This window comes from Onychostruthus taczanowskii, unplaced genomic scaffold, assembly GCF_017590055.1.
Source record: "Onychostruthus taczanowskii isolate IOZ18803 unplaced genomic scaffold, ASM1759005v1 scaffold39, whole genome shotgun sequence".
NCBI classification, from domain to species: Eukaryota; Metazoa; Chordata; class Aves; order Passeriformes; family Passeridae; genus Onychostruthus; species Onychostruthus taczanowskii.
Genome location: NW_024501348.1, coordinates 7,528,741 through 7,554,629, shown reverse-complemented (window position 1 = coordinate 7,554,629; position 25,889 = coordinate 7,528,741). Strand labels below are relative to the sequence as shown.

The 25,889-nt window shown below is 35.8% G+C and overlaps 1 protein-coding gene across 3 annotated transcripts in view; it reads right to left on the bottom strand.

Annotated features, from left to right (window-relative positions):
- Nucleotides 1-25,889, bottom strand: part of LOC121339981 (pleckstrin homology domain interacting protein) — a 106,606-nt gene that overhangs the window by 26,341 nt on the left and 54,376 nt on the right. For 2 of the 3 annotated variants that reach the window (XM_041412280.1, XM_041412282.1), the window contains exons 16-24: nucleotides 25,724-25,852; nucleotides 20,454-20,679; nucleotides 17,402-17,539; nucleotides 16,154-16,337; nucleotides 15,373-15,496; nucleotides 7,472-7,612; nucleotides 6,604-6,680; nucleotides 5,693-5,924; nucleotides 2,551-2,670 (exon numbers count right to left, since the gene is read on the bottom strand). In XM_041412280.1, the coding sequence (XP_041268214.1) occupies nucleotides 2,551-2,670; nucleotides 5,693-5,924; nucleotides 6,604-6,680; nucleotides 7,472-7,612; nucleotides 15,373-15,496; nucleotides 16,154-16,337; nucleotides 17,402-17,539; nucleotides 20,454-20,679; nucleotides 25,724-25,852 (1,371 nt within the window). The remainder of the gene's footprint in view (nucleotides 1-2,550; nucleotides 2,671-5,692; nucleotides 5,925-6,603; nucleotides 6,681-7,471; nucleotides 7,613-15,372; nucleotides 15,497-16,153; nucleotides 16,338-17,401; nucleotides 17,540-20,453; nucleotides 20,680-25,723; nucleotides 25,853-25,889) is intronic. The other variant, XM_041412281.1, reaches the window with a different exon arrangement.

Genomic DNA, 25,889 nt, shown 5'->3' with positions numbered 1-25,889 from the left:
AGGTACTGAACTCCTAGTGTCACATGGCAAATTTTATCTTTTTTAAATAGAGGGCTCAGCTCCACATTTTTTTTAAATCTCTGTTTTTAGAGTAATCAATATGCATAATATCCTCATAGGGACAAAACGTAAGCAGATACAAAAGGCATGAAAGCAGTGAGAATCTCCTAGGCACTGTCAGAATCTATCTGTCAGGAAAAGGAACAGAGGCTACTGAGAAACATCTGCAGGCAAATTTACATTACAGTCTAAACATTGTGATGATTGTTTCCCATACATTCCAGTGAATCAAAACAAAGAAAAGAGCACAGGCTACAAATGATCCCTGCTACACTTAGTGTTTCTGCTAAACCACTACATAAATTCAACCCACGGTTTACAGAAGTGAAATATTCTTTATTTTGCAAATGACTCTAAGCATTGCATGTTCTGGCAGAAGAACAAACTGGAAAGATATCTGTGAAAAAAAAAAGAAATCATGTCTTTTCCCAAGAAATAATATTTTTATTCTTGATGAATTCCTGCTTCTGCATGTTTGCTGTAGTACCCAGACAAAACTGGTTTTTATCGTGTTAAGAGCAGAACACTGCAACAAACATGCCTGGTATTTGGGTATTCAGACATCGAAGTTGGAACCCCATCTCTCTGGTGTGTTTTCACCATTCCTCAAGTCACAGGGCAGAATCTGTAAACAGCACTATACAGAAAGGGAAATGGGATGGTATGTGCTATTCTCATACACTAAGTGTAACTAAATATAGCACTACTGTTTTTTCCTTATTTGTTTGTGCAGCTGGAGAACAAATTTTAAATGTATCTCTCCCCAAATCTTACAAAACATACCTACCATCCAACAAAGTATTGGAAGGCCACACAATATCTCTTCTCACAACATTTCTATAATTAAACCAACCCTTTATTTCTGTGAATCTCAAAAGTAACTTTCTAGATGAATATTTTTTTTTTTCACATATTAAGTAAATCCAGGCAGGGCAAGTATCACAGATGGAATTTCAGAGAGAGCAGCTGGATGACAAACATACTCTCTGTTGGGGCAATTATTGCTACTTTCTAGGCACAGGGCACAAAACTTCCTGTTTTCCCACATAAAGCATTTTCAGCAAAAGGATGTACCCTACTTAGATATTCCTAGTACACACTGTACATGGTATTCAGCAGGTGCCAAATCAAACACAATTGTTTATCTTACTAAACCAATACGATGTTAAAGTCTCCTGAGCAGTATGGTACTGATAAATCCTTGGCTGCTTCACTGTATCCAGATGGTATCAGGCACCAAAAATATTTATTTGGACTTGATCTTTTGAACAGCAGAGTCTCCAAAACATGCTTCCTGGAGGGTATCAATCCATAAGCATTCTCTCTAGCTGCAACTCTCAACTTGAAATGCTCCTTCCCTCCTTCGCTAGATTTTGCTGATGTAATTTTTGCATAGCTGTGCTGTGAACTGGATCAGTGAAGTGATCCAGTAAAAACAAAACTGCTTGCACATGCAACCTCTGCTCCTGATTCCATTTCTGAGGTGGTGCTCCTAAAAAGCTTTAGCTTGGGAACAAAGTTAATCAACTTTGCCACCATGTCAAGTATTTCTCCAACAGCATTCTCAAGGTGTGAGCTATACAACAACTCTGTTTAGTAACTCAGAAAACAAGCTGCCCCCCAAAGAGACAACACACACTGCCCATTACAGCATAAGCCAGCTATTTCCTCTTATTTTAACCTGAGGGGCTTTTAAGAAACATGCACAGACTCTGGCTTTGAAGATTGCATTCTACCTAATACTACTTATTCATAGAATTCACTGTAATGTTTACCTGCTACACATTCCAAAACAGAAACTGGTGGGTATCCTTTTGCTACCTTATTTTGAGACATCTGGGTTATGTTTACGAAGTATTTACAGTCTGGTTTGGATAAAATACATATATACAAAACTTTTCTCGTGGTTTTCCATTGTAAGAGATGAGCAGAAGTTTTTTATATCAGGAACACAAGTGACAAGGACAATATCAGAGATTTTCTTCAGAATAAATTACTTTTTTTAAAAATTACATCAAAACAATCATAACAAGCAAAAAAACTTGCAACCTTCCCCAGGAGGCTTAATTCCTGGGGTTTTTTCCAAGTCCTAAAGGAAGTATGTTTTCCAGACTTAATTTCATACCTGATTTCTTACCTGTTCTTCAAGATACTAAATGCTCTACAATTAAGGAATACTTTCATGACATAAAGCACTTCACACGACTTGTCTACAGGTGTCATAAGGAAATCAACAGACTGAATACCATATAAGAAGGAACACTACTGCAACAGCATGGAATAATAATGAAAAGTTAAAGCAACACTATGCAGAATATTTTCTAAGTACAATGAAGCGAAAGCAAATTTTAGCCAGACCAAAGAATGCTTCTAAGAAAATCCAAAATATTTTGATTATAAGCCTTCAGGGAAAAAAAATGCACAGATGAAAATGCAAAAAGCAAAAACAAACTGAAAGAAGCAAGGACACAGAGGGAAAAACTACAATACCTCATCTCCCATCTGTGGGACAAATGGGCACCGCCGAGGAACAGTGTCTGTAATCCATGCTGAAGGCAGCCATTCTTCCAGTGTCAAACCATTTTCTGTCAGAACTCCTACAGCCAGCCTCTGAAGAAAACATAAAGAATTAGTAGAAAATTATTGTTACTGTGAGGATTAATCTTAACTGACTTTTGAGATTTTTTGGGGGGGTGTGTGGGGACGAACTCCAACAAAAACTGAATTTAGTAACAGTCCAGTAATTATGTCTCATGCCCAAAAAGATAAAATAGAAGCAGGTCATTCTCTTGAGCCAAATTCACATGGTTGCACTGGCCAAAAAGGCACTAAAATTATACAGCTGCCTCCAATTAAGGAACCTTGCACAAAACAAGGAGAAGAGATTTATTAGGTAAATCATGTAAAAATCTCCTGGATTGCGTTCATCCACATTACCTACTAGCATATTTACTATAAAGTGCTGTGGAACTGCATTTTCACAATGCATTTCCACATAGCATGCTTGTAAGCAATGACTCTCAAGGCAGTTGCTTCTCCTAGGTGCACACTGCTTGTCTGTATCCAGTAAGTCAGATAAAGCAGGGGTTTGTACAACAATTCGAGCAAGGCTGCTTGTGTGTGTACAGAAAGCAACCCTGGACATCTGTACAGAAATCCACTTCATACAGCCACTGCTGGAGGACTGGATCTCCAGACTGCAAAGAAGATATGCCACATGTAATTCCATTACACCAATTCAAATGTGGTTCCACATGACAAGAAGCACTGTGATGATTGCACCAGTATCACAGGAAAAAGCACACATGTAGTAAAAAAAAAAAAAAAAAAAAAAAAAGCCCATAAAAAAAATCAAAATAGAACTTTTCTATTGTAGTAAGTCAATAACATAGAAGTACTTTGTGAATTCTGAGGTTCAAGTAGCTCTGTCTTGCAAAAAACTGGTACACTGCATCAGAGCAAAGTGTCTAGCTAACTGGTGAATTATGGGAAGGTAAGAAACAGCCTTTAACCAGAGAACCTTCCCTTGTTATAACTTCACACATTAATCATCAGTTTAAAGCTTTCTAGAAGCCAAGTCTGATGTTAGTTACTTATTAGGAAGGGACTATTCCCAGTGACTTTATTAAATAATTTCTGAAACTGTACTAAATCCTTCAGTAATTAGTTCCACTACCTGACTACACACTCAAGTGGGTTTGGGGTGGGAGGGGGATGTATAATGGGAAAATGGCTCATATTTGAGCTTTATGTCTTCGTCATCAGGTGCAACATCTCACTGTAACAAAATAAGGAAGGAAATCATTCTGCATTTATTCCTTCCTAAACCATGATAGTTTTATACAAGTTTTTTCATCATATCTCTTCCAAACTCTTTCCCTTCTAAGAGTCAGCCTCTGTGACTGATCTCAAGAAAAATATGTTCAGTACTTTTGATCTTCCTGGGTGATCTTTCCTTGTCCTTCGCTGCTGTATCATTTTTTAGATTGATTTTTGGTAGAGGGAGATAAGAAATGTAAGCACTATTCAAGATCATTAAACCCATGCATTAACAGAGATGAATGTCAATTTTTCTCTATTCCTTTTTTAATTTTAGGATTCTGTGTGTGGCTACAGTCAGAACTTCTTTCTTCAAAGGAAAGACCTAATTTTGAATCAGGGTCAGAATGAGGAAGAACTTTCTACCAGAAAGGTCTGTGAGCTCTCTGCTCAGTAAGGAGGTCAAATGCCCACCACAAGAAACTTCAAAGACTAACATCTGTCAGGAATGACAGGTATAATTAATGTTACCTAGGGATAGAGGAAAGAGAAATGATTTTCTGCAATTACTTCCAGCCTCATATTTTCTTCTTACTCAAGAAATAAGCAGGTCAGCTTTCAAAGTCTGAAATATTTAGGCCTGGTACTTGTTGAATAAAAGACATCCCATATCTCAATAACTGGGACTGAAATGGATGCCAGATTCCCAAAACACTCCTTTAAGTTTTAATCTAAGTGGAAATACTAGGCTGTCAACCATTTTTTTATTTTATAATAAGAAGCTAAACTACAAGTTTCAATCATTTAAAAAGTCCCCCACCATCTATTTTTCCTATCTGCTTTCTTATTCCTTCTGATAACTTCTTTTGGTTTCAGACTGTGTAAATAGCAATATACTATTAGTATTGACAGTGCAACTAATGACTATGTACAATACAGAAAAAGTAGCCAAAACAAAGAATAGACATCCTGTATGCCATACCAGAGATTCACAGCTGACCTGACACTGTGCCAGCCTCTGTGTTCAAACAGCTCTTTTGTCAGTCTACCTTCTAATGAGGGCTAAAACACTGAAATAATTATCTTAAAAAATGCTGAGGACTCCTAACCTAATAAATAAACAAAATACAGCTACTTAGTTTAGATGATACAGTTAGCTTCTTTGGGTACTAGAAAAATAGAAGCTATAAGTTTACAAAAACAACTAACATCTGCCAGATAGATCACTTCTGGTCTCTGTAAAGAAAGAAGGAATAATGAAGTTTTCAGATCTAACAATTAAAAACAAAACAACCTCTCAAAAAACACAAAAATAACTGAAGTCACTGGAAATTTCTATGTATTGATCTAAACTGGAATTATATTAGAAAGCAAGCAAAATACTGACAACAACAAAATCCTGATCAAGTCATATTTCCCTTGATGGAGTCAATGCTGGCAAACATAATGCAAATATCATATATCATAGAATTGACAGAAAAAAATTACATGGCTGTGCAGATCTAAGAGAAATTGCAATTGTATAAAAGGACAAGTCAGCACAGCTGTAAAAAATACTGGCAATTCATAACAATACTCAATTGTATTGGAAGTTGAACACTCTGCTTCCACAGAAAGGAAGTTTGTGGTGTGAGCAAGGATAGCAATAAGGACATTAGAAGTGCTCCTTACATCAAATATATCATATTCAAAAGGCATATCATTATAGTCATCTGTCTTGCAAGAGGTCTTTCATTACCATTTGTAAAGAGCAAAAGTCATTATGTGTTTTAAAATTAGACAATATTAAGTTGTATATGTAACTGAATTATTCATCCAATTATTTCTAAGTCAGCTGGAATGAGCAACCTGTAATACACAAAGAACATCTAACCTTTTGTTTTCTCTCTTTGGGTTTCTTCTTCTTTGGTGATGTTGATGGTCCATCTTTCTCCTCAATACCCTTTTTCCTTTCCTTTTTAATTTGCTTCCTTTGTTTTTCAGGTCCTTCTTCGTCCTCTGAACTACTTTCTGCTTTCTTTGTTTTAATTTTAGGAATTTTCTTTGGTGGTTGCAAATTGATTCCTGCATCTGCCGTCCAGTCAGAATAATCACTAGAATAGTCACTATACATGATATAATAAAAAAAAAAGAAATTAAACCCTTAAAGTTAAAAAGTGTGTTGGATTACATAATATAACCCAATAAAAGATCACAGTTAACAGTCTAGCTAACTACAATGTTTTAATAGTTAAAACCCTGATGATTAAAACCCTATATTCTATCTACAGTTTAAATGGTAATATACCAAAAGCCCTGAGATCATTTGACCTTGCAAGAAACTTAACTTATAGCATCCATTAAACCTTATGTTTGCTTCAGCAATTCAGGATGATAAACACTGAAGTCTGGATATTGTTTTCAAGACTTCTGGTTTTGAATAGCTTTGAATGAAAAAATAAAGGATACTCTTATTTGCTCTTTAATTTCAAGAACCACAGCTTAGATGGAGAGCCATATGCAACTGCTACTACCTGCCTGAAGTGTCTGTGTGCCTGAAAAGAAATACCTTCCTGCAAAACAATTCTGCTTCTAGCAAATAAGGAAAAAACCTTCCCTAAATTTTAGTTAGCAACATGACTGAAAATTAAATCCTGAAAGTTTTGTGGTTTTGTTCACTTTTTCTTCTAAATCTGCACAAGTGTTAGTTCTTACTCATTAACTGTTTACAGCAAAAATTATTAACGTTTTCTTAGAAAGAATTTTCTCTGATTTTCTCTGCATGTTATATATACTGTCACTTACCTGGAACTGCCATCACTGTGCCATGCTCTTTCGTCATCTTCTGATGTTCCACCACTGGCAACAACTACCTCCCCTTCCTAATAAGGAGAGCAGAGGGCATTGGGAAGAGGCAGAGGGGGAAGCAGAGAAAAATAAAGGATTTTCTTTAGAGCTCAATCTATAATATATGACAATACAGTGAAAACTTTTCTAGGCTTTATATGTGTTATAATCATTTGGCATTCTAGAAGTTTTATGTTAAGAAGGAATTTTAGTTTGCAGGAAGTTCCTTTACTTTAGTGGACTTATATAAAGAAGTATGAAGATAGCTGTGCCTGGCCAGATGCAGTGTAGAGCAACATTTTTCGTCACCATTTGACAAGGTTAGTTTACCTTCTCAAAAATTATTTTAAGTGTTTTTAACATCTTATTTCCACATCTTTTCAAACAAACAAAAACCCAATGAACGTTATGCACTCCTCACTCATTCTCTACCATAGTTACAGAAGCACAGAATAATTGAGGCTGGAAGGGACTTCTAAAGGTCATAATATCCAACCTCCCTGTTCAAACAGGGTCACCTAAAGTTGGTGACCACATTGCTAGGTCACGTGGGCAGTACTGACTAGGCTTACAAATTGCACATGTACTTTGCAAAATACCCTTACAAATGAGCATTTTTCTCCTTTATCAATTACTTTTTAAGTCAAAGCTAAACATATACAACAGCACGTGAAAACCTAATACAACATAATTTCGAAAGAGGTGAAAGGAAACGCCCAATGAAAAATGTAACTTGAGTTTCCACTAAAACATTTCATTAGCTGAAGCAGTAGCTCAATGCTTAGAAAAGGAATGTGTAAGACTGTCTCAAGAATAAAGCTCTTACATCTGAAGAACTGTGTCCGTTCTCCAATTCTTCAGCAGGCCTTGCAGTTTCTTCTGCTGCATATCTCGTACGGTAGTTGTGCTGATTAGCTGCTTGTTTCTTTGAGTCACTAGCATCTAGTAAATTATCATGAGAATGGTTCTGTGAAGATATAAAAGTCAAAATACTTAAATTTTGAGTATACATTTTATTAATACATAGTATTTTCTTTAATAATACTACTCCAGGAGGCAATTTTTGCATTGGCAAAAAGCTACAAGTCCAAAACTAAAGAGCTGGTGAAGAAAACACCCCACATGGATAGCTGAATGAATATCAGCACCAAACAGTTCCGTGTATTCTGGAAATAATGAAATTTCTCCCAGACACAAAAACAATTTTTAAATCTGCAATTATGAAAAATATTCATTCTCTGCAAAGTAAATGTCAGTTAATAAGGATTAAAACAAGGGCTAAAACATAATTACTGATAGGCTGCTAAGGGCTTGTAAAAGCTTAGAATTACACTAAAAATGGCTAAGGAAAGAAGACTCTTAAACAGAAGTCCAGAGTGTTATTTTGCAGCCAAGGGGTCAGATGTGTTAGAAAAGAAACCCGTACAGTAATACATCCCTTAGCATAGAGAGATGACTCTTAGCAAATACACCTTTAAATATACCTTTAAATAGTATGATGATGCATTGAAGAATTCAAATGAATGAGTCAGTTTGAAAGAATATGAAGCTTAAAAGAATGAAATAAAGCTGTATTTTAGAAACACTTATGCTACAGCATTAAGAGATTTTGTTCCTCCTGTAGAATATATATAATGCAAACACTTGCTCTCTACATCAAGTGTGCAATCTTGTGTTAAGTCTCCAATCACTGGGGAAAAAACCCAAGAGTTATAATCTCAATTTCAAGAGTTTTGTGCTCTTTTTTTTTTGGCACGTATAGTCGAACTTCACCCTAGCTCAAATCCAACAAAGTATTTTTTGGGCACATTACTAAGTGTCACAAAAACAGGTAAACTTCCCTCTGTTCCAGTGTTCTCCTCCTGCCATAAAAAAAACCTCGGATATCTACTAGATGCTGATAATAGTTGGAAAAAAACAGTCCCAGAGATGAAGAATGCAGTACTGGAACAAAACAAAGAAAGTCACTAATATTTTGACAGTCTTCTAGTAGAGCAGACTGCTTGTACCTATTCCTCTTGATTTTTTCTTTTTTTTTTTTGCAAGAAAGAAAATACCTTTTCTATCATGTATGATAAAAGCTGGTTCATTAGGTTAAATTTTCTTCTTGAGGAAAATAACTCCCATTTTTTACAGTAAAAGCTGTACTAAAACTTGGCTAATCAACACTAGCTAAGATTTAGTTTTCCTTAGCCACAACAATCATCATTCAAGTGTAGAAGTCTAGTAACTGGTTTTTCTCCCACGCTCCCTGTTAGAAGATACACACCTTCTGCAAGCATGACTGCAACAGTTCCGTAAAGTAAGCCAGCACATCACTCTGTAAAGTTGTGTTCCAGTTTTCATCAAAGAACAGAGGACTAACACAAACTGCTCCATGCTCATTTCAGTGAGTACTGTGCTTCTGGTTTTTTGTCCTTCTGTCTAGTTGGGGAAGTTATCACTGGCAGCACAGTTACCAGAGACACTTCTAATGGGACTGCTCAGCTATCAGCATTTTAACATTGCCTAAGACTTTTGAGACCTGGGGCACTCATTCCTCCTTCTGGATTCAAACTGGCAGCACACAAGAGATGTCCTCAAGCTCCAAGGCAGCCCTAAGCCCAGTAGCTGAGTCCATCACACAGCCTTTTGTCCTTCAGCCTTCTGGGGCCGCTCACTTCTTATCAAGCTCTCAAGATTCATTATAGAAGCAAAGAGGTCACAAAAGCCAGTGCTATAGTAACTTGTTTCTGCTACTGCACTGTGCCTTTTTCACCATGAAACATAGGAGGGACATAGCAGGGACAACAGAATGGAATCACATAACCCCTGTGAAACAAATTAGTCAAGTATCCATTACAATAAGGGGACATATTTTGCAGAAGATACATTACAGCTTGACTGCAATGCTCATGTCTTCTCTCTAGAAACAAAAGTCATAAAATCCTTACCTCTCTGTTTCTCTTCAGAGGTAGGTTTCTCAAACAGTTACCATAAATACAGCTTTTCCCTACTCAAATAGAACTACAGATGCTTGGAAAACTGAAGCACTTTGCATTACTCTTTGGTTTTGAAAAGAGCTCTTTTCTTCTGGCAGTTCAAAGCTTGAGGGGAAAAAACAACAGCCCCTCCACCCCAATCATTCCTATATGGAAAAAAGTAACACCACTGTATAAATACTGGGTCATAGTGATGCTTTGGGAAAGATACAATGCCAAGAAGAACAGGAGAAAAAAAAAAGAAAGGAAAAAAAACAGGAAAAAACCAAACCCACAAGTACTTATCCATGAGTAACAGAATGATAGAATGAAGCTGAAAAGGATCTCTAAAGGTCACCTTGTCTAAACCCACTGCTCAAGCAGGGATGAGAGAATTGGTATACAATAGCCTCATCTTGCAAAAAAAATGCATTTTAACATCATTCCTATTCAATTTAGCTTTTCAAAATCTGAAGAGAAGCTGTAAGGCAGAACTTTATTTATTTGGAGAGGGGTGGAGTTGAATGTGGAGGCTTGACTATAAAGAACTACAGGTTTTTTTCTGACAAAATGTAATTATCACCAGCATGTTAAACTATAACTGAAGATATACAGCTGATGCCTCCTCTCTCTCAATATTTAACCTAAAGAAAGAGCTTGGAATTGTACTCTCAACTCTAACAGTAGGCTGGGAAATAAAGCCAAGATAAACCTATGATTTGAGGTTCAATCATCACTTTCTCTCTAAACACTTTGATGAGCAGTCATATATGCTGACAAGTACCTTGTACCTTGTCCAAGGCTTCCAGTCAGTATCAGAGCACATCTGTTGATATACCAGAAATTACAGCTCCTGACAGAAGTTTTTCTGTGAAATAAAAATGATGGCATTTGCCGTATTTGAGAGGAGTACTGGACACTGCTGGGGGTCTTGGCAACATCATTTGTGAGAGATACAGGGGAAAGCCAGTGATGTCCTTACAACTCAAGACCACGCTGCATGCTACAGTCTTTATGACTTTGACTGCACTGGGAAGCACAGCTTTGCTGCAGTCTCATACAGGGCTGAAGCAATTTGGGGAAGTTTTGGCTGTAGCAATTTCATGGTATTTCTTAACCAGCAGAATCTATTTTTTTATGTGAAAATAAAAAAAAAAACTTTTTAAAGCCAACAGGAATTAACTTCTACTAGGAAGTTTAACAGGGGCAAGGCACAAGCAGTATCAGAACCCCAACATTAAATAGGTCTCTTGCTCTGGCATTTTCTCTTTGGCTAAAGAGCACCCTTCCACGCTCTCTTCAAGTCTGAATCAGTGTCTATAATTACCTAGGTTTTACTCTTACCACATCACATGTAAGTAAAAAATTAGTAAGAACTGTTCCAAAAACAGTGAAGACAACAGACACTAAGCACTAAGTGCTAGGCTCTGGAGTTTTAGATTATTTTCCTCTTAACATCTTGTTGATTTAATTGGAAGTATTGTTTAAATAACATGTAAGTAGAAAAACTTATTTCTGTGGAACAAAAATAAGCCAGCTCCAGGAGAACAAATACATGTTGCTCCTCCCTGGGTTCAGTTAGTTTAAAATACAGTCATTTGCACCCATCACAACAGAGGCCTATGCCTACTTTAGTCCATCCATAACAATTTTCCATGTTAATTCCTGCAAATTTTGGCATAACATTTTCACTTAATGATAATGAAGAGTATTTCCATTTTTGTCACATTTTACTAGGATACACATCATATCAACCCTCTAGTGTACAGAAATTTCACTCTTAAATATTTATTAAAATGCTCTAATCCCAGTAGTTTAATAGACTAATCCTCTTAAGTACTTGGACTGGGAATATTTACCTAAGCATGTTATTTATCTCAATTTTCATCTGCTCCTGAAAACAAGTAATTTGGAATACATCTCCATTTTGAAGATGTAAAAATTCCATTCTAGCCTCTTTCATTAATGTATTGGGGGTTCAAGTTTCTGCTGTTTGGTTTTTTAAGAGTTTTTGTTTAATAATAGAAAAAACCCTCTTCCTCGCCAATGACTTTGAAAGTCAAACCAAGTTCATCATTCAGCCTGCAGGTCAGTAATACTAAATACTATTTACTAAGTACTATTCAGGTCAAAATACCCAAGTTTTTAGCTTCTCCCCCACAACTCCATTAGTCCCTTAAGCAATCATGTACAAACAATTTTCTGTATGGCCTGTGTCAAAGAAACATGGACTTTCAATAGTAGAACACCTCTGTGACTCCTGTTTAAATTGCAGATATTGTTAAAGAAGAAAGACTAAGCTATAATTCTGTACTACTTTTAACACACACTACAATGACCCTGATTTAAAAATTAGCAATAGGACTTTGGCATCTCCTCAAAATGTATTTACAGCTGCTCTGTGTTCTTCCTTATTGACCTATACTTCAGTTTGCAATCCAAAATACTAATAGCATTCATTCCTGCCCATCTTTTCATTTTACTTCTTTTGACTTCTTTCAGTCAGAAGGGAAGAAGGGAACAGAAGAAATATTATTTCATCATTATTATATGAATACACCTGATAAATTTCAAAAGTTGATATAAAAAACAGTATTTCCTACTGGTATGAATTACAACTGAATTTTCCTATGAAGACAATGTTTTAAATACAAGCCTTGTTTTACTCTGCTCCCAGAGCAGCTGATAGTTCTATAGAGTGAGACATTTTCTAGAATTCTTGATGCTGTAGTTCTTAGGTCTAGAGATTACTGGAAGAAAATGTCATGCCCTGTATTTTGTTGGATGTGTTCCCTATCCCCTTTAGCTCACAAATTCTCTCATTAAACCTGTAAGAATTCTCCATGCAATAAGGACTATAGTTTTGCAATGGTACTGTAATATAACTTACAAGGAATAAGAATAAAAACCTACTGGGTGTTCTCAAGGAAAATAAAGATTTACACTGAGATGCTTTCCAGTTCTATTTTCAACGTAACAGTTTGTATTTCAAGTAACACTGCCAGTGTAAAAGAACAGCAACAGAAGAGCAACTATATTGAAGTTATTAATTTCTACTTCAAACAACCCTAAAAATATTGCACAACAGTTTTTGGATTGCAGTCAATCTTGGTTCTCTTACCAGGTGTTTATTTGAATTTATTGTGAACACTACAGAAGATGACAATTCCAATTCACTATTCCTGTTGCTCAGACACTCCTGAGCAGAAGTATTGCTCATGTTAACTGTAAGCAACAACAAAAATCATGAAAATCTGAGCAGTTAATTTAATTGTGAGACTCAATCACTCAAGATCAAACACCTTTTACTTCTTGAAATGTGCTTAAAGCCCATGGGATATCTACTTATTTCTGAATCCCTCTGAGATTTTACTCAAGAGATTTGACTTAGTATACTTCTCAGCAGTCTAAGTCCTCCAAAAAAAGATGTATTTAATGAAGAATCAGCTGTGGAAGAATACCACTTTTTTATGCCAAGATGTTATAAAAAAGTATTCAGTAGGGTTTATGAAGGCTTTAAGTGGTCTGAAGGTATTACTAAGTATATCAGTAATGTTTATGTAGAAAACTTACTGACATACTCATATGAAAAGACCTCAGTTGCCAGGGGTTTTTCGTTACTTCCTCAGAACAACGGTAGAAAATTACTAAAGGATTTACCACTTTATCTCCCTCACATTCTGAGAATCCAGAATCCAGTTCACAGAACCCCCCAGGTGCAAATATATGAAACTAAAGAAAGTTATTCCTAAGTAGCAGTTGCTCTGGGACATAAATATCCGGAATACAAATATGGGGCCCAAAAGATAACAGTGCTACCATTATAGTTTGGAGACCAAAAAAAAAATTTTTAAACAGCATTTTTAAAAAAAAATTTGCTTTAAGTTTCTTTGTTTCAAACATACCATAAAAGTAATTATTAAAGCCACAATGCTGGACCAGCTAGCCTATTCTCTTAAACTTTTATGTCCTAATGATATTTTAGAAGAAAACTGTAACCCAATTAGAAATTTAATGGTCATTTGGTATGAATTCACATTATCAGGAAGGATCTTTGACTAGGCTGCAGTGAAAGACAAGGAAAAAAAAATAGAAACCCTTCAGCAGTGCAACTGTTTAAATAAACTAGAAGGAAGTGTATAATTCCAAACTAAAATACATTCCCTCAAGACATGAAAAGAACTTTGTTAAAATCTGAATTTGTCAGGCCCATTTGCTATAATTCCCAAAAGAAAAATAGGAGTTAAAGACTTCTGACTTCCTGGTATTTCACTAATGAGTCCTGTCGTGTGACATAAAGCTTCCCCCCTCTATGTATAAAAGCTGGAGACAAAAGTGAACAAATTTCTTCCAGTGTATCTTGGGAAAACACACAATGTTCGTGCCTGCAGAACTGAAAACAGTGCATCAGCACCATTTTTTATGATAGCAATGCTTTGAAATTTTAATACAAAAAAGAAAATGAAGGAAAAAGTAAGAAATAAATTCAATAAAGAAATGTAAAGTTATTAGGGAACTGTGGGTAGGGGACTGTTCACATCACTTCTTCTGAAATATTTACTTTGGTTGTTTATGAAAAATGTAGCAAAACAATACTCAAATTTAATATCAAATACAAATGTGTTCATTTCAAACTTACTCTACTACATATAAAATGAATTCATCATTATTAAAAATTACAGAATCACTACAAAGCATCTGAAATTTACTTATTTTCAGATTGTTTTCAGTCTCAGTTCCTTCCTTCCACAGGCATAAAGTATGGTACTCTAATGAATTTAAGAACTGCAGTCTTTTGAATACTTGTTCTTTTTATTTCATTTATTCATTTTCGCACCTTATATCCCATAAATGATTTTTGCTTTTCAATCACAATTGCCACAATTTGCAGGTGTTCCTGAAAGCTGTATTTTACAAGCTTTGGATTGAGGATGAACAGTCTCCTCCATATTAAGCATACTATGAAACCCAAAGCATGGGTTCTCCTTTACCATTGCTAAAATTTACTTCCTTTATTATAAAAACATAGTTGGCTATTTAGCTAGAAAAGCACAGATCAGCATGTGCAATTAACAGCTAAAACTAATTTTAAACAAAGAAGACCTAAAATTCTTTCTGTAAACATAAAACATATATATTTCAAATTTTTTTAACCAGCAAGAATATGCAAGATTGAATTTTTTTGCAAGTGATATTTTTTAAAAAGCATGTCACTTATGACAATCTAATTCTTAATACAACTTATTTCCTTCTACTTAACCTATCCTGCTTTAATCTTTACTGAAAATGTACTCCCAGCTCTATAAAAAAGCATGACTTAGATATACCCCATAACAGCCCAAAATATGATTTTTAGGGTACTACGAAAGAAAATACCCAATTCTCTATTTGGAGATGTATTTAATCTGTTAAAGTTACGAACTATGACTTGAGTTTTAATACAACCTTTCCACAGAACAGTTATGTCAAACAGTAGACAAGAGCAGTATTGATTGATAGTGACAGACTCCCTACAGCAAATCATGTCCCTAACACCATATTTGCAGGGATTTGTCCCCACTTCTGAAAGCAATCCATGTTGTTTATTATTAAGAACATATTGAAACATCAGTACAGACAGGCTTCCTCATTCTGGGGACGCAAACAAACTCCCATACCCTGGTGTGTAAATTTAAAACTGAGAAAAGGAATGTAAATTTATATGACCCAACTTATTGAATTAAATTTTATACTTCATTCTGTGATAAGGTACAAGTGGACTGCTTACCTTAGAGAAAGTAGGTATTTTGTTTTCTCTTGGAATGTGACTCACTACATGTTTCCTTTTCTCTTCAGATCGATACACCCTTACTTCTTCTTCTCCCTTTGCTGTTCTCCATTCTTCTTGCCTACTGAAAAAAGAAAATGGAGATGTTAAATTTAAAGGACATTACTAAAACTAAGAGGATCTGTTCCAAGCCAAGGAATAGACATTGAACATTTACACCATTCTTTGAGCAGAAGTTCTTTCCTTTACAGTTAGCATATGGCTTTAAAATTAGCTTTTTTCAAACAATGATTTTAATCTTATTTCATTAAACTAGAGCCGCTTATGCTTAACTATGGCAAGCAGGTTTTTTTGACTTAGTAATTTAAGTATTCATCACAAGAAGTAATTACTGAAAAAAAATTCAAGTTCCAGTTTGGAAATCAAAAGTCATCTCAGGCACCTAATAGTTTAGGTCAGTATTCCAGCCATAAAACACCATATAATGACAGAATATAATCTTATGCTACAAGTCAGAAGATACTGAAGCAACTAGATTCCATTGCCTATACAGGTTCAATTACTGTCATTCATTAAAAGGACAATTTTTATTTCCAACCTTTCTGTAACTACAAGATTTTTCAAGTGATATACCAACAAGTGATTTCAAACTGAAACCGATTTTATAAGAAATTTCAGATGACAAAATAGAAAAGAAATGATGATGAGAATGGCAACAGGAATTTCAAAACTGTACCATTTAATTAAGTTCACCACAGTAAAATTCTCCATCTTTATTTACCTGGCCACACCAGAAGACAGTTCAGGCACTACCACCCTGCGGCTCCAAGCCACAAGGTCCCGCTCAGTGGCGATTTCACTTCTTGGTGCATTGCTGTGCATCTGACGCACACCTTCAATCTGTCCACTGCGTCTTAACCCTATGTTTGGTGGGGAGTGTACTTCTGAGGTAGAGCTTACAGATCCTAAAAAGTCAAAAAGTCATAGTTCTTGATCTGAAATTCTTAGAGAAGCATTAGAAAAGAAAGACTTGGAATGAAATGGAAAAAATAATTTTACTTGATCTATTACTTCAAAAGAAATCATACTAACTGAGTGTAAGTATTTCAGCAGTTTCTACAGTCACCACAACACAGCATAAACAGCTACTGGGCTGCAGCACCCTGTTTAAAAATTCACATTGAAAAGTAGCAGGTATACCAACAATCTGAAGCAAAGTAAATGTTTGCTTCTTTAAAAATACCTTTGAAAACATTTATGCAAATCTGACTATTGCTACTGCACTCTAGATCTGCATTATAAAACAGTGAGCTATCTCACTGACTCAGTGCTCAGTGGGCTCCTTAAACAGTCTTCTACCTTCAAAAAAAAAAAGGATGCCTCAACCCTGGAAATTAGGAATCAAGCTGTAAAATTTGCAGACAAAAAACTGAAACAGTCAAGAGGTTAAAAATAACCAAACCAAGCCAAAACAAAACCACACACCCATGCAAGAGCCTTCAAACACCTACACAGTACCAAAATATCAACATTTTTCCATATCCTTACACACACAATCTAATCCTGCTTACTTCTAGTGGATTGCTAACTATAATTTTTAAAGTGTTGAAAACTACTGCGTACTCTAGTGCAAGACACTAGAAACATGGAACAGCTCTGCAGAGAAATAAGTATTTCCTTCCACTTTTCTTCCTCCTGTGTCCTTATTTGAAAGAAGCCAGATTTCAAACTAGATGGCCAGTTCCAGATTAAACAGCAGGGTAGTTACTCCTAAGGGAACGCAGCTGCTGCATTTCCCTGAGTGAGGAGACAATAAAAAAGATAAATCTGTACTGTTAAGAAGCCTAACATTTTGCAAATGGCAAAAAAAAAAAAAAAAAAATAAAAAAAAAAAAAAAAAAAAAAAAAAAAAAAAAAAAAAAAAAAAAAAAAGAAAAAAAAATGGAGAAAAGTGCACAGATCATGGACAATATAAAGGGATTTATGTTTTCCAACTCGCAGCCTCAAAACCCAGCCCGCAGTGATCTACCTCTGCTTATCCGGCTGGTACTACTGGTTCCTGCCTCCCCAGAACGTCTCTGGTCCTGCTCTTGCTGAAGTCTTTGAATCATGCTATCCAACGGACTAATTTCTTGATTTGCTTGCTGACTAAGAACTTGATTCAATCCTGTGAAGTAAAATATACAGAACAACACACAAATGTAAATTTCTAGGAAGTTAATGTTACAGACAGCTCATCTAAGTTTTAGCTTTGAAACAAGTACAAAAAATTATCACGTGTAACTATGACCTAATGCTTATTGTTTTAACAGCCATTTCTTCAAACAGGACAACTTCTTTCCTTAATATATTTCAGAGCATTATATTTTCTGGACCAGGGTCAAGATGACCACACTTCATTTCTAATAAAAGGTTAAATTTGATCAAGTGCCAGCAAGCCACAGAAGCTTAATACAACTGTTGTTTGTCAGCTCAGTCAATCCAAATTGTTCAAATGCAAGATTAGCCTGCCTCAAATGCATTAAAAAACACTTTCTAAGCTTCAATGAAAGAACCACATCAAGAAAGTCTAACTGAATTAGAAAATAATTGTCTATACTGTAGAAAATTAAGCAGTAAAAGTATTTGAGCTCCACATGGACATAATGACCGCACAGATCAAGTAATGGTAATTTTCTTTGGTATGTAAAACAGTAAAGAAACTTCCTTTTGGGTAGGTCTTGTGAATAGAAGATGGGAAACAGTTCCAAAGAAGTGATTACAAAGTGATAATATTGTTTCTGAGCAGCAAGCAAAAGACACAACACATAAGCATGAACAACAAAAAACCTGTTTTCATACTTACAATGATCACAAAAAACAGTTAGAGAGGTATAGAGAAAAATACAAGGGTTACAGTACTGATTCAAAAAGAAGTCAGACATCTCCACACAGAATAGTGAGATGGTGGAGTGGAATGGTGAGAAACTCTAGTCAAGAGAAGCAGAACTTGGAAAACTTTTTAATGAGGAGTAACAGTGTTCAAAGAGACAAGATATAGAAATTATTTTTCCAGCATGATTCCAAAGAAATATCACAGTATAAACTGCACTTTGCAAGATCAAAGACTAGATATTACAGTAATTGTGCTATGAAAGGAAGAGCTTTGATTATGTGGCTGAACAGAAACTGCTATCTCTTAACAGTACGCAGAAAAAACCATAAATATTTAAGATAGTGCTCTCAGGCTTTAAAGGTTATTGAAGTCAACTTCCCTAAAGCAGGAGAACCTTGGAATAATAGAATGAGCTCTGGTATAACTACAGTTGGATGTTTTCTGAGTCAGGTAAGTGAGACAGTAATTTGTCAATCTTGTGAGCAGACATACTGTCTACTGAGAACAATAGGAAATAGTACTAATAACCCGAGAATGATCTTAAATAAGGAAACTGCTTTCTAAACAAAATGAATGCTTTTATGTATCTAGCCTGTGAGACAATGCCTTAACAAGAAACAGCAAGTGGTTTCTTCTTAAATGTAATAAAGACACTGGTGTATACTTGATTTTTCAAAACATATGGTTTAAAGGAGCATCATATTCATCAAGGCAGTAAATGAAGTACAACTATCTGAAATCCCCCTACTCTTAGAAGTCCCTACAGAAAACTTAACAAGAAATAAATGGCCAGTGCTCTGAGTGAGATGGATCAACAAAGCTTCAGAAAGAAAAGGAATTTTCTTAGTGGAAAGAAACATATAAACTATATAAACACTGTTTAGGTCTGCATACAACTGCATTGTTGCTATATTGTAAAAAGGTAGAAAAATGTCTTATGTCTGTCCACCACTTGTGAAGCTGATGGATGGCTCCCTGCTATTAAACAAAATGGTAGGGACGTCCATATAGGCATTCACATGTCATGCAGACACACTTTCAAATTTAATTTTGTTGGGTCTGTGTGCAGAGTCTGACTTGTTTAAAGATACACTGAAGAATGTGCCCAGGACATTTTCAAATTTGGAGAGTTTCACAATGCAAAGGATTCATACTTTAACAATGAAGTCACATCCTTCCCTAAAAGTCAAATTTTGTTTCAAAGCCACTAACTAAGAAATTTACATTCACCAGGAAGGATATTTTCCTTCTTAAAGTTTCTTCTCAAGTATCATTTCTTCTTGTAATTTTGGAGGGAATATGGAAATCCTTCCCTAAAAATATTTAAATATTCACTGCCCTATAATTCTGAGGTCTACAAATAAGGATAAAGAGATTTTTTGGTAAAAACACTCTCAGTTACCTTTCTTGGAATGTATGACACACCACAAGTTTAAGTATAATGAACATATAAACTACAATTTACAGGAACAGTCAGTTTTCACATATTTTCAAGAAAATCCAAATAGTTAACAATGCTTATTTTGAAAACATTTAAAGCTACTTTCACCATTGTTTGCTTATTCATATCAAATTAGTAACATATAATAAGTAGAAATTGTTTTTCCATCCCTACTCATGTGAAACACCTTTAGGCAGTTTCAAACAGAGAGCCATTGGCCCTATATATGCATGTTCTTCTCACATCATGTGCATGAGAATAAAACTTTCAAGGAACTTCCTAGATTTTGTATTTTTGTGACGTCTTCAGTTCTTTAACCAAATTACCAAAGCTTAAAATTAATGACTGTCTTCAACTAATGAGGAAGAAAATTTTGCTTCTTTCAGATGTCTCCTCATTTTTCTTTTCTTGTAAGTGTTACTTTTTCTAACTGATCTGTAGAAGACCAGTCTATCTCCTAGGTTTTCTAAAGCAGGAAATCTTATCCCAAAGAGATAACTGAGACCTCAGACAGCATTATACATTGCTCCAGTAACGAAACAAACTCCAAGCTAACTGGTGTTGTAGCATCAACTAGTGCCAACGTGACTGATGACAATACTGTAAATGAAATTGTGACAAGCAATCAGTGCCAAAGACATCATAATTCTTCCACACTACATGAACTACTATGCCCATAAATGAAGAAAAAGGACAAAGTGAAAGCGTAGAACATCTGAAGGTAACTAGATAGACTACTGGTCAGTGAAGTGAAATTTTCCATACCTGAAGATGTCACTCCCATCTGAGGAATAAGCTGTTCCTCCCTGCAGTTCTCACGACCAGGAACTAGTCTTTGATACCTTGCAGGATGAGGGTTGCCATCCACATCAACCAAAAATGGGGGAGGCATAAGGTGTGGAGCCTGCTGTGTTTGTTCGTCCAGGACAAAGTTGTTGGCATCACGGATAAGGGGCCGATAATCACTATGAAAGAACATCTGATCTGCTATCTGTAAATAAAGTCATTTTGTAATTTTTTAAAAGAACCTATTACAAAAGCATACAGAAGAGAACTGCCAAAAGTATTTTTAACAGTGGTACTCATGGTCAGTTTTGCAAAAAACAGGGCTATAAAGCTGATGTGTTTATTTCAGTGTAAAGCGGAAAATTTAATGACTCCATTATTATTTTGTTTCAAAGTACTCTTTTCTACATAGCACTGCAAAGGGAATAATCCACATGTTTGAGGGTGGGAAGCATTTAAAGAATAAGGGAATTGGGTGATATTTAACTACTAGAAGACATATGACCAAATACAGCATTAATGTATTAGTTTATAAATTTTCTTCTACAGTCTGAATATATGAATAAATTTTCTGCTAATAAAAATTGTGTCACGGACTTGTAAGATATGGTGCAGGCAGAAGACTAGGAAAAATATTTATTGCATGAGGACATTGCCAAATATTTTAACATCATCAAAATACATATATCCTTACTGTAATGCTAGATATCAAAAAAAGTTTCAGTTGATAAAATAAAGCCAAAAACTGAATTTCTCACTGTATCTTTTCAAAATAAAAACCAAAGTTTTCTTTTTTATTTCTGTCCACCTGCTCCTAATTTATTATAGATGACCATCCACAGACCCTCAAGACTGAAGAATATTTTTGTCCAAATAAATATAAAAAGATGTATGCTCCATCTCTCACTGGCATGGGTGTCTAAGTATTGTGCAATAAGAAAGATATTGAAGCTCAAGGAGAAAAGAAAAAGTGAATAGGAGAGAAGATGATGCATATACTACACATCCCAGGACCACTTACTGGTAAGCAAACCTTGTGGCAGCTCAAGTATTCAGCTAAACTGAATGAACAAGTGAAAATCAAATCATAAAATCATCATTGACATAAATTAAAGATTTCCAGTGCAGTATGAAAACAATTAAATGATTGCCTCAATGCATAGAGATCTCAAAAAATCTTGTCTTTGGAGCATGGAGAGAGGAATGCCCAAGTTGTCATAGAACATCCTCTGATTTCTGGACAGTATGCTCTATCATGACAAATCCATAACATGGTTTCCAGTAATTTTTTAAGTAAAAATCAGTAAGGCAGAGATTATAGCAGCTACTCAGAGGTCTGGTCTCTCAATGACAAATATCTCCCACCCTGGAAGCAAGAAGACCAGGCACAAAGATGACAACAGACATTTGTCAATTACAACATCAGAAAGTGCATCCATACAATATAGATTTTTCAAAAAATAATTGGGGAAAAAAAATCAGAGATGTCATGGGCTCTAGACCTCACAAAAACTCAGAAAAATAAAAACAGGAAGAAATTTGAAAGATACACAGAAAGATGCAATGGAAAATAATTAAGTTCAGAGATTTAAAAGACTACTCTTACAAAATACATATGGACAAGATGATATCCCACTGCAGTAAAAAAGCTGACTGGATGAAATCTGCTAGATTTTTTGTTAGCAGAGGCTGAATGAGAAAGATAAAAGTGCTTTCATGTGTCTGACTGACAGAATCAAGGCCTGATTACCTAACACCTTTGTTTCTTCATCTCACAATAACTCAATACGATAGAGACAGAGGTCCCCTAGGAGGACTTACAACGTCTGCGAAAATCATAATAGAATATGCATTACTTACATCTAGTATAAGTCTTCCTACTAAGTACTTCCCACACTAAGAAAAAAAAAAGAGTTTTAAATGGCAAGGTCATACAACCTGTGAGTTTTATTATGTTGTGTCTTGGCTGTACAGTGTAGTCTGCATCTCGGGTTTTGTGAGCAAAGGGAAGACCTGGTACAAGATCACAAGGGACTTGGTTGCAATTACATTTCTGTGTACCCTATATTGCAATCAAGTATAATAGGAGACTAAATAACAGTTTTCTACTCCATAAGATAATGGGGCATTTCTTGGAGAACACAGGCTCAGAACAACTCTCAAGTAGAATACCCCTACTGGAATCCAGGAAAATGTCTTATCCTGAGAAAAATTAGAAGAATTAGACATTCCACCAGAAAACAAGCCAGAAGTATTAACAATGAGACTTATTTGTTTATATACTATTAGAGATCAAATTAATGACAATAAGATGGTATCACATCACCATTTGCATATGCATCTTCTGTTCATATGATTTCACAAACCCAGCTTGGGAATGAGCACAAAAGCTTTCCACAAGGTCTGAGCTCTATAGATAGATTCTCCTCCAATCACACATTCAGAATGCTCAGTTTCTCCAAATGGGCACAGTTACACAAAGAGGTTTTCCCCAGTACCAACCAATCCACCAAACACAAACTGTCAACTTGCAGCTAAGTACTGTGGTTTGGGCAATCTGCAGGAACGAATGCCTTAGAAAGCTCAGAGATCAGGTTCCCCAGCAAAGTGGCCATGGCACCGAGCCTGCCAGAGTTCAGAAAGCATTTGGACAATGCACTCGGGCACATGATGTGCTTTGTGCAGAGCTAGGACTTGGTCTTGATCCTAGTGGGTCCTTTCCAACTCAGAATATTCTATGTTTTAAAATCAACAGAATAGTACCTTACACTTTAGAACTGCTAGTCGCTCCTGGACAAATTTCCACCTAATCAAGAACTTCTGAAGTGCACATGCCCTGTTGACAGTGAACTCAGCTCAACTCTGGTGATGACACACTCAGATGTCAGCTGAGATTGGCTCAAGCAACCCCAGACAAGCAGCACATGTATTCTTTTTATTTTCCCCCACAAAAGAATTACTTCACAAAAATACATATAATCAAAAAAAACCCACAAAAAAACCCATAAACTCCAAACAAAAAACCAACACCCCACCCTATTCACCTTCATTGTGGCCAATGCACAATAACACTGCAGGGGAAAGAAGGCCTAGGCACTGGTTCCAGTCAGCTAGGAAATGTAGATACTATCTGAACATAACATGAAAAAACAAAGACGTAGAAAAATAAGAGCTTGTTCTCTCAGTAGAATTAACACCAGCTCAGCTATAATCACTGTCAATTCCAAAATGCAGGAATACAGGACAGGTTACCATACTTCTTTCTTCTGTAAAATTCATTTCCCCAGAGAGATGGGAAACACTTTAAAGGCCAAAAAATGCCTATCCAACCAGATCATAGTCTGACAAGATGTCTGAAACCCTCCCCAGTACCTGAGGGGAGAAAGACAGGAAAACACCCCCACCATCTCCAGCACCTACCTACCTGTAAAAGCATTTTCCCATAAATCAGGTCAGACAAAAACAGAGGTGATGAAACCACACATGGAAGACACCAGACACTTCCAAGCTGAGTTTTCTGTGAGTGGAAGACTGAGATTAAAGTTGTAACAAATAAGTCCTATTTGCTCCCATTTCTTCTATGATGAAGAATGCCAAGAGTAAGGTTTGCACAGCAACAGCTGTAGAGGATTATTTTAAATCATTCAATAAGTGAAAAGGTAAAACAATCTTTTCTCAGGGGCTACAGCAAAAACCCCAAGAGAGCCAAGGGTCTGTAGAATTCAAGCAGGGAAAAGCAACTGTATTCATTCTACAAACACATCTAATCCTTCATAGGTAAATTCTCAAATACCAGTGTAAAGCAAAATTCTGATCTATCACAGCAAAGACCAAAAGACTCACAGTTTCAATTTAATTTCCAACACTTCAAAGTAGCAGAGAACTACATTCTTCCAAAACAACTGGAGAGAAAAAGAAACCTGAAACAATCCATGGATATAGTAAGAAAAATGTTCCTACTACAATAGGCTTTAAAGTCCAGAACGGTAAGAATCCTGAAACACAAAGAAAATTATCTGAAAATCCTGATTTTCCTTGCTTGTGATGTCTCTACTTATTTGTTTTATTTGGAATGGAAGGGGAAGTGCACAGATAGTCACAACTGAAGGATAGCAACAGTAGCTTAGTACTGAGGACTTCAAATCATAGTTGAGAAACAAGGAGAAAAAATAAATCCCCAAATGCAAATCCTTCTGTAAGACTACAGAAAGAAATCCAGTAGCTTACAAGATAAAGATTAGAATTCCTTTTGCACTCCCTCCTTCAGGTTCCTCTGCACTGCTGTTTGCCAAAGTGCTTTCAAAACCAGCCTGAGCCCAAATATCCAAAGCAGGAGGCAAGATCCAAAAAACAGCACTTCACCAACAGCATTCAAGTGTCAGCTACCAGAAGCAGAGATGAAAACAGAGCAAATAGGTCTACGCAAGTCTTAGGAAAAGGGAGAAGAGACACACCTCATTTCTTTCCTGGGTGGTAAATGAAGAACTAAGATCTTGTGGGCACTCCAAAACTGTATGGTTCCCAGAGCACGTTCCTCCACAAAGGTAAATAAAGAACACCACATATCTTTACAGTCATGAGGGTCTGTGGCAAGACACCCACACTCAGAATACACAATGTAGACTATTAGAATAGAATAGACATTAGAATAAAGATATAATATTTAAATCACACTAAAGGTGGAATATTGCTGTGTAAGCACAAAGGTGTCCAGGATGGTACTTCATTAACAGACATACAATTGCATAACTAAACCATAGCAACATTTTTGTAAATAATTCTCTCATAGGCTATGCGATATTTAAATACAGATAGCAGGAATTAGTTCTATTATACACCCATTTTTTGGGCTTAGTTAGGAAGCAGAAAAAAAAATTCAAGTAGAATGTGTAACTATTATCAGTTCCAATGTAACTATTCCCATTATGCATGTTCCATTTGTAGACATTTGTAACTTTGTCACTTAAGAGAGTAGACAGTGACTGGTTAATTTTGAATTCTGTTTTTCAATTATTATTATTAGTATTATTTTGAACTTCCCATGTAAACAGTAGCTTAACAGAATGTTTCTATAACTTAAAAAAAAGACAGTGAAAGAAATCTCATTGTCAACAACAGACACTCAAAACATCCCATATTAATGGCTCAAAATTGTGTCAAGACATGCCCTCTTGAAATGAAGCTCTGAAGAAGTTTGCTCAAATGCATTCAACACAGACAAATATTGTGATTTACATCTTGCACTGTACCTTGTCATATTTGCTACTGGAACCAAAGCCAAAAATCAGAAGGTGACCGTGAGAATCAGTACATGCAAAATGCTGTCCATCAGGAGAGCACTTGCAGTCGAAAACTGCACCATGTCCTTGTCCTTCAATCTGAAATACATCAACATACAAAATAATTAACAGAAAT